General features: G+C 33.7%; 1 protein-coding gene across 1 annotated transcript; it reads left to right on the top strand.

The window, feature by feature from the left end:
- Positions 1–1,619: 1,619 nt before the first annotated feature.
- Positions 1,620–8,718, top strand: LOC121244737 (phosphoethanolamine N-methyltransferase 1-like). Its single transcript, XM_041142935.1, has 12 exons — positions 1,620–1,970; positions 2,042–2,157; positions 3,845–3,982; positions 4,084–4,221; positions 4,760–4,903; positions 5,564–5,674; positions 5,762–5,903; positions 7,262–7,542; positions 7,836–7,997; positions 8,107–8,160; positions 8,248–8,322; positions 8,439–8,718. Exons 1-12 carry the CDS (start codon positions 1,955–1,957, stop codon positions 8,535–8,537), a joined length of 1,476 nt encoding a protein of 491 aa, XP_040998869.1. The 5' UTR covers positions 1,620–1,954; the 3' UTR covers positions 8,538–8,718.
- Positions 8,719–9,279: the final 561 nt, after the last annotated feature.

The raw sequence follows: 9,279 nt of genomic DNA, 5'->3' as shown, positions 1-9,279 counted from the left end.
ACCTACTTTTTTAAAGAAAGTAGGTGAAATTTGTATACTTTAAAATTGTCCATATCATCTCTTTGATTAATAAATAGTATTTCTACCACATATTACCATAAACTTTTTAGAATTGTTTATCTAAAATCCTTATCTTTATCACGTAGAGTCTTTAAACTTTATGCTGAATAGTTCATCTCTTCCATGCTTAGTTAATTTAACTTTAAAAGAACTAACTTTTGGAAAAAAGAATCGCTACAGACATAAATAGATTACACAATATAAATTTATAAATTAACGTGATTTCATGTGATGCATTGGATCTACTAGATCTATTTTATATTAAAAAAACTTTACAATCTAACGTATTGTATCAAACTATGTCAATTTATGAATTTACTTTTGTATATTCTTTTTGTGGCTAAAATATTTTAACTCTCACGTTACGTTCAAATACAAAATTTATTAAGGTAAGAAGAAATTTTTATAAGAGCGGTGCTATTCTGCTACCTAATTAGCACCACTCCATTTGATCACTAGGCCATTTTGGTCTTTTTATTTTCTCATTTTTAACATATTTAAATATTTTTAAAAAATAAAAAAAATACACTAATATATTAAAAATAAATTTCTTAACTATTAAGTAAAAAAAATTTAAAAAAATAAATACATAAATAACCAAAATGAATGGACAAACTATCATTTTCTTATTATAAACTCTGTCCACTGAAACTTTTCTGAAAAAGAAAAAACTTCTAAAAATCAACAAAAGTTGCAGCCAGCCAAAGGAGAAAAAGGAAAAAAATTGGTGAATTGTGGGAAACTAATAAGAGCATTTACATTGATCTATTCATATATATATATATATATGTAAAGTTATATTTGTATAATATAACTTTAAAATTCTCTATATTAACTTATGTATATCTAAATATTTAGTTAATTATGAACAATACTCATCTAAATTTAGATAACAACTATTCATTCCACAAAATATATTTTAATAATCATTTCTATCTCCTCCCACGCTCTCACAATTCTTTCATTTTCTCATTTCAATAATATAACAAATCTTCACATACACATTCGTTTTATTATTATAATATATTATATATATTTTTTATTTTGTTATATTTTTAATATAATATATAAAAAATTATATTTTTTTATTATTATATTTATATTATTAATGTTAAATATATGTAGTAGATGTTAATAGTAAAATATATATAAAACAATTGATTTTAACAAAAAAATAATAATAATAAAATAATAATTTTGTCTCAAATATGTATAAGTGATCTAAAAATTTTATTTAAATAGTAAAATGGTTATGTTAAGGTCCAGTTTGTATTCGCAAGTTATCTCAACTCATTTCAACTCATCTCATTATTATTTATTATTATTCATTAATTTTAACTCACAAATCTCACTATCATTCACAATTCATCTCATTACTATTCACAACCTATTTTAACTCATCTTTAAATCCAAACGATACTTAAGAGTTGATTTTACATCTATATATATATATATATATATATAGACCAATACTAACATCACGTGGAAGTGGGGAAGCTAGGCTCAGGAAATCACGTGGCAAGGGACCACAAAAGAGAAAAAGCCAGATTCACCAAGATTCTACTCTCTCTCTCTCAATCAATCAACCAAACAACCATGGCAGTTCGCAGCTTCCCAACTCGTAAGTGAAAAAAAAAAAACCCGATGACCCTTTCTCTTATATAAATAGATACCAAGAGTTCCATTCTTATTGTTAAGAGCGGATGCAGCAGAGAGGCAGATCACATAATCGTAGATCGCGGAGCTTTTCCAGATCACGCATTGCCATTGAAGGCTTTTAGCCTTAACCCGCCCCCCCCTTCCCTCAACACTTTATTTCTTCGACCTTTTATTATCTCCTAATTTCTCCCTTCTAAATCCCTACTTAAACCCTCCGCATTTCAGTTTTTTCGCAATGGAGGCTATTCAAGGTTGGCATTTTTGGTTGTTTTTTTTTTGGGTTTTGTTTTGGATTTGATTTGGAAATGGGTTTATTTTGTAGGACAAGAGCGAGAGATTCAGAAGTGTTACTGGATCGAGAACTCTGCGGATTTGTCCGTCGAAGCTATGATGCTCGACTCCAAAGCCTCCGATCTTGATAAAGAAGAGCGACCCGAAGTAAACTCTCTCTCTTCCTAAAATAAATTAACTTTGGATTAAATTATTGGTACATATGAAAAAGTTGAAATTTTGGAATTAAGTGACCCATATTTCGTTAATTCCCAAGACTTCAGCAAGTATGAGAACGAGATGAGCAACTTCTTTCAGCTGCTTGTGAATATGCTTTCTCATGGTCAAAGTCTCGATTCCGATTTGGATTCTTGATTGCGACAGACACACCTCCTGCCAATTCTTTGAGATTGTGTTTAGATGTTGAAATGAGTTAAGTTGAGTTGAGTTAATAAAATATTGTTAGAATATTATTTTTTAATATTATTATTATTTTAAAATTTAAAAAAGTTGAATTATTTATTATATTTTGTATTGAAATTTGAAAAAATTGTAACGATGAATTGAGATAGATTAATGATCCAAACGAAGGCGTCGTTTGAAAATACAACTCATCTCAACTCATTATTATAACTTTTTCAAATATAATAAATAATTTAATTTTTTTAAATCTTAAAATAATAATAATAATAAAAAATAATATTTTAATAATATTTTATCAAATTTTTAAGATTTTGACGCGCTTTTTCTAATAAGATGTGGACTTTGGAAGACCGATTTGACAACTGTGATGCGATGGATTGTCAATTGTGTAAATGGAAATTACTGTTCAAAGTTTTGGCGCATAACCTGTCGTTAAATAATGATAAATAAATTATAAACACGGTTTATGTATACAGAATGAAATAACACATCTTTGCGACTATCTTGACTGGTTTCTCTATTTTGTCAATGAAAGTTCTCTCCCCTTTTGAAGGTGTTATTTGAAATATGAGCTTTAAGCATAATGATCTCTCATATAATTTTTTTACGAAGAGTTATAAAAATTAAGACCATACGAGTCACAAAAGAATATGTTTCCTTTGTGAGTCGGTGGAGCTCTAATCATAAATAGTTACTTGTAATCTAGAATTTTTTTTGTTATATTAGGTAATAAGTGTAACTTCATTTTGATAAATGAATTAAGTCTATTTTTTATTAAAATAAAAAAAAAAACTTTGACTGGTTTGAAACTTTTCACTGGTCTTTTTCCACTCCATACTGAATCCTCCTTTCTTCTCTCTTGGGCACATACTGCATCCTCCCAAAGCAAAATTTACCTTTTTGACCCTTTAGATTTGCTATTATCTATTTATGTGTACTTTTTCTTTCATGGAGTTCGATCATAGCCATCTTTCAGTCTCTCATTGGTTAATGTTTACATACGCCCACGCCTCTGTTTTCTTCATTCGAATCTCTATTTTGGTACCTAATTATGCGACTTCTCTATTTTTTTACTCTTTTTTTTTTCTTTTTACTCTTTCATGAAATTTTCCGAACCATTTGGTGTCAACTTCAGCCAATCACGGTGCAATTTCTTATGAAGAGTGTCATGAGAATCTATATATTTTGTTCGGTATCTCAATACCCTTTTGTGATCATGACTAGATGGATTTCGCTAATGCCAATGATCTTGTTTTATTTCCATGTCGAGCAACAGGACTTCAACAGTATGCTCTGGCTTTTTTTTTTTTTTTTTAATTTTATTATTATTATAAATTGATACAAAAATTCTATATTTGTCGTTGTTAATATGTTTATTGTCGACATGTTCAATTTTGGATATCCTAGACTGAATTGAGTGTGTTAAAAATAGGTACTTTCACTTCTCCCGCCGTACGAAGGAAAAAGGGTTTTGGAACTTGGAGCAGGTATTGGCCGTTTTACTGGTGAATTAGCTAAGAAGGCCGGTCAGCTTCTAGCTTTGGACTTCATTGAGAGTGTAATAAAGAAGGTAATTGCGGTTCCCCACCTTGCTGAAGATTATTAAACTGAATGAAATTGTGTTTTTGTGGGGCTTATCTGACTATTCACTTCCCAATCGTTTCTTTGTAGAATGAAAGCATTAATGGTCACCACAAGAATGTTAAGTTTATGTGTGCGGACGTGACATCCCCGGACTTGAAAATATCTGATGAATCAGTGGACTTGATATTCTCCAATTGGCTACTTATGTATCTTTCGGATAAAGAGGTAGGTAATGTCGGGTTTTCTGTTATTAATTATGAAGTCTGTGCTGTTGTATACACTAAGAAGAATAATCTTGTGCATATGGTTTAGCGGTTACAAGTACTTGAGTACAATAATGGGGATATTACCATGATACTTGAGAGGAAACCATCCTCTCACTAAGTATTTCGAAAGAAATTTATCGTTGAATGCAGACTAGTGTTTGTGTATGATTATAAATACAATGCCGAAGGGCGTTAAGACAGACTTAGCATTTTTTCTTGCTGGCCTAGGGCTGAGGTCAATTCTGGTACTGTCTTACCAAGCATTTAGTGGTAATAGATATCAATTCATTTGTTATTACCTTCTAATAGCATATATTTCTAATTGTTCTGATGATTCATTTCAATTTGCATGTTTAATTGTTCATATATACTTGCGATATTATTACGAAGAAAATATTAGATCGAGTATTTCATAGGAATTTTGATTTCTTGGGAAGAACGAGTTATTAGCTTCTTTCCCTGCCAGGTATATTCATTTCTCTTTCCATGCATTGCAGGTGGAGGATTTGGCCGAAAGAATGGTCAAGTGGCTGAAGGTTGGTGGGTTTCTTTTCTTCAGAGAGTCTTGTTTCCACCAATCAGGAGACAGCAAGCGAAAGTACAACCCAACCCACTATCGGGAGCCCAGATTTTATACAAAGGTCTGCCTTTCAAATTTCGTTATTCAACACTTTCAAATCCTCCTTGAAAGACCATCATCACTATGTATTGTATTTTTTTAATCCTCAAGTTTGTTTATCAAATACGCCTTGAAAGACCATCATCACTATATATTGTATTTTTTTAATCAATGCACTTCCTGTGGTGTGTATGTATGTGACATTAAAGCAGATAAGCATTTACAAATTAAGTTAGACTCCATGGAATGGCTTGAATGTAAGTCAACCACATGATAATTAAGTTTAACTGCATTCAAACCTGAAATCAGACATGTTATTACTCTTATGGTCTTGTGCTTTGAGAAAGAATATCCAATGATTTTTAATGGGTTGTCCATTCAATCTGGCTAAGTTCGATTATTTTCATGCATGTTTGGCCAAACTGTCTTCATCGAAGTTCTATTTAGTTTTAAGATATGGTAATCTAAATATATCAACAAAATGCATAACAAAAGTTCTTTTAATCATTTTTCTTTTTGTGTATAGTTGTAGCAGACATATAATACGATCTGTATGCATACTTCCATACTTACAACTATGGGTTTTCATTTGCAAAATATGAGCAGGACAAGGTTAACATGCTGTCTGTAAAGCAAAAGTTTATTGTAGCCATAATTGATTTCTAACTATAAATTTCCGCAGCTCTTTAAAGAGTGCCATATGCTTGATGGTTCGGGAAATTCCTTTGAGCTAGCTCTTGCTGGCTGCAAATGTATTGGAGCCTATGTGCGAAACAAAAAGAATCAGAACCAGGTAATACAATCACTTACAAATGGTGTCATCCTTTTTACTTAAATTGGCCAACTGGCATTATGCACCTAAAATATTTGGTAAATGCAGATTTGCTGGACATGGCAAAAGGTCAGTTCACAGGATGATAGGGGTTTCCAGCGGTTCTTAGACAATGTTCAGTATAAATCTAGTGGCATATTACGTTATGAGCGTGTCTTTGGACCAGGTTTTGTGAGCACAGGAGGGATAGGTATGTCTTAGTGATCACTTTCTCTGTTTTGATTATTTCCGCCTGATATCAGTCACAGAAGGATAGAAATGAAGAACAAGCATTTATAAAAATGAATAATTGAGCTATAAATTATTGTCAGTAAGCTCTAAAATATGGTTTTATGACAAAGCTTTCAGCCAATTGAGTCATTGATGCTTCTAGGGGCAGGCCAAGTCAGAAGTGCCGTTACTTGTACTAAAAGAAAAACCAGTTCATCTTGTTAAAAGTTTTGGTCACTGGGGTATTTTATTACTTTCTCCACTGAAATACTTTTTCTGATGTTTTGAAGAATAATATTTTCATAGAGGAGATATGAATCACATTCCCTCAACAAGCTGTGCAGAGGCAAACATCATTCTTTCTCATCATTGAAACCTTTTCCAAATGCGCTTTTAACATGATAACCTTATAGTATGATGAAGAAAATGATTATTATTTGGGAAGTCAACATGCAAGCAGCTCTTTTTCCATTTTCCTTTGGTATTTTTCTTTTAGATTTATTTCGTTAACTTTACTCTCCACAATTTATTAGGGGTGTGCAAAATTCCGAAAATTCCGACTCCGTCCGACTTCCGCTCCGACTCCGACTCCGACTTCGTCGGAGTCATCAGAATTCGGAGTCGGAATTCGGAGTAGCTCCGAATATCTATTCGGAGTCGGAGTCGGAGCTCCAAGAAGCTTCGATTCCAGCTCCGAATATCTATTCGGAGTCGGAGTCGGAGCTCCAAGAAGCTCCGATTCCGACTCCGAAATTTTTTTTACTGTACACTTGCGCTCGAGCGAGGTGTCGAGCGCAAGTCGAGCACACGTTGTATTGAACATTGGCTCGAGCGACATGTCGAGCGGAAGTCGAGCGCTCGAGTGACATGTCGAGCGGAAGTCGAGCGAACCTTTCTGAAAGAGTTCCGCTCGAGCTCCACGTCGAGCGCACGTCGAGCTCCGATCTTATGTCGGAGCTCCTATAGGAGGTCGGTGCTCCGATAGGAGGTTGGAGCGCCGACCTCCGATCGGAGTCGGAGTCGGAGCTCCAATTTGGCTCCGACTCTTGTCGGAGTCGGAGGTCGAAAACGAGCACTCCGACGGAGTCGGAGTCGGAGCCCAGCCCTACAATTTATCATATTTCTTTTACATCTTCACAAACATGGAGTGTTTCAGTTTGAAATTGAAATCTTGAAGACAATCAGACAAATCAGAAAAAATTCTATGGTGTTACTTTTACACAAATATTTGTATTTTAATTATTTTTTCCTTCCCCAGCGTGGTGTAGGGGAAGTTCATAACTCAACGTAATCTTGAAATTTGTCATTAAGTTTAAGTGAACCCTTTTCTTTGAACAGATACAACTAAAGAATTTGTGCAAAAGTTGGAACTGAAGCCTGGCCAAAAGGTTCTAGATGTTGGATGTGGCATTGGAGGAGGTGACTTCTATATGGCTGAGAACTTCGATGTTGAGGTGGTTGGGATTGACCTCTCCATAAATATGGTTTCCTTTGCTCTTGAACGTGCCATTGGGCTGAAATGCCCAGTTGAATTTGAAGTTGCTGATTGTACTAAGAAAACATATCCTGATAACACATTTGATGTGATATACAGCCGTGATACCATTCTGCACATTCAAGTAAGGCAGCTCTCCTTCTGTGGATTCATGTTTGAATATTTACAAGCATTTTCTTTATTTTTCTCCTAATATGTTATCCTCTATTACTATGGGGCCGATTGTGGCTCGCTCAGTTACATGATTGAAGACGTCTGTTAGATTTTTGTTACCTGTATAATATTTCACTTGGCCAATCCTAGTCCATACAGATTTTTAGGATCTTGGTGTTCTATCCTCACAGTTGTTATGGGTTTTGCTAGAAGTCTATCTCCCCCTATTCACAATGTCTGAAATAGTTGCCGGTCAAATTTCAGGACAAACCTGCATTATTCAGATCCTTCTATAAGTGGTTGAAGCCAGGAGGTAAAGTTCTTATTAGTGATTACTGCAGGAATGCTGGAACTCCATCCCTAGAATTTTCTGAATATATTAAGCAGAGAGGATATGATCTCCACGATGTTAAAGCATATGGTCAGGCATGTATATGAAAAATTCCTCTCATTTAATGCCTTTTCATGGCTAGTTTCACGGTATTTCTCTTTGTATTTCTTGACATATCAAACTTGTGTTTTAACCATGCTGCAGATGCTTCGGGATGCTGGTTTTGGTGAGGTCATTGCAGAGGATCGGACTGATCAGGTTTTCCTAGACTCGTGCTCTTTTTATATGTTGTAGATATAACTTTGTTGAATTCCTGATTAAGACAATTGTTTACTTTTGCATCAGTTCATTCAAGTTCTGCAGCGGGAATTGAATGCCATTGAGAAGGACAAGGATGAGTTCATCTGCGACTTTTCTGAAGTGCATTTTCCCTCTTTTTCTTTATCCCTTTTAACATCAAGTATTTTTCTTTGGTTGATTGGTTGATCCATTCTTATCTTTCTTTCTTCTTCCTCCGATTCAATGGTATTGTGCAGGAAGACTACAATGACATTGTTGGCGGATGGAAAGCGAAGCTGGTCAGGAGCTCGTCTGGTGAGCAAAGATGGGGCCTGTTCATTGCCAGGAAGAACTGATTCTATTTCCCTCCGTTTTCCCTGTATCTAGTAGTTTTTGAACAATCTATTCCTATTGTGTTTTTTCTTAATCATTGTAGCCGATGCTTGACATCTTGATAGCATCCTGGCTTTGTTGTTCTCAGCAAACCTTTCATTTTCAAATAATGAAATAAAGAAGAGCCGATGGACTTATATATTATGACTACTGTATGAAATGATGAGCATGATCTGGATGCCATTGATGATTTTTGAAAGAATTTATGTGGTTGGCATGCCTGCCTTGCACTACCATTGGTAGTGTTTAGAGCATCCCATTGGATTCCCCATAAAATTCCCTATAATTTAACTAAAATGTACATTTTCTAAAATTTTTTCTTAAATTTTACTCATCTTTCAAAAACCTTATATATCCAATTCCCCATCCATATCTCTATTTTATTAAATAATATCTTTATTCTTTCTTTATTATTTTTTTCTCTCACTTCTATTTACAATCTTAACTACTAATTCTTTTATCTTATTATCTTCTTTTCAAATACCACATTCTACTAAATATTTATACGATTTTGACTACCGAATACAGTATTTTTTTTCAAACCGAAATCCATATTATAAAAATAGTAATTTTTTTTAATATGTACATTTTCCAATGGTAACATTTTGAACTCCTACCTCCAACGGTACACAAAAGGGTATATATTTTACACAGCAGCCAAGCATATGGTATACAAAAAGGGTACATATTTTAAGTTTCAAACAA

The sequence above is a fragment of the Juglans microcarpa x Juglans regia genome, chromosome 8S (assembly GCF_004785595.1).
Source record: "Juglans microcarpa x Juglans regia isolate MS1-56 chromosome 8S, Jm3101_v1.0, whole genome shotgun sequence".
Classification (NCBI taxonomy): Eukaryota; Viridiplantae; Streptophyta; class Magnoliopsida; order Fagales; family Juglandaceae; genus Juglans; species Juglans microcarpa x Juglans regia.
This window is presented reverse-complemented; position numbering and strand designations above follow the sequence as displayed.

What these genes read in the sequence shown, in the direction of transcription:
- LOC121244737 (XM_041142935.1), top strand. An exon ending in TGTGAGCACAGGAGGGATAG is followed by an intron (nt 5,904 to 7,261) that starts GTATGTCTTAGT and finishes TTCTTTGAACAG; the next exon opens with ATACAACTAAAGAATTTGTG. An exon ending in ATACCATTCTGCACATTCAA is followed by an intron (nt 7,543 to 7,835) that starts GTAAGGCAGCTC and finishes GTCAAATTTCAG; the next exon opens with GACAAACCTGCATTATTCAG.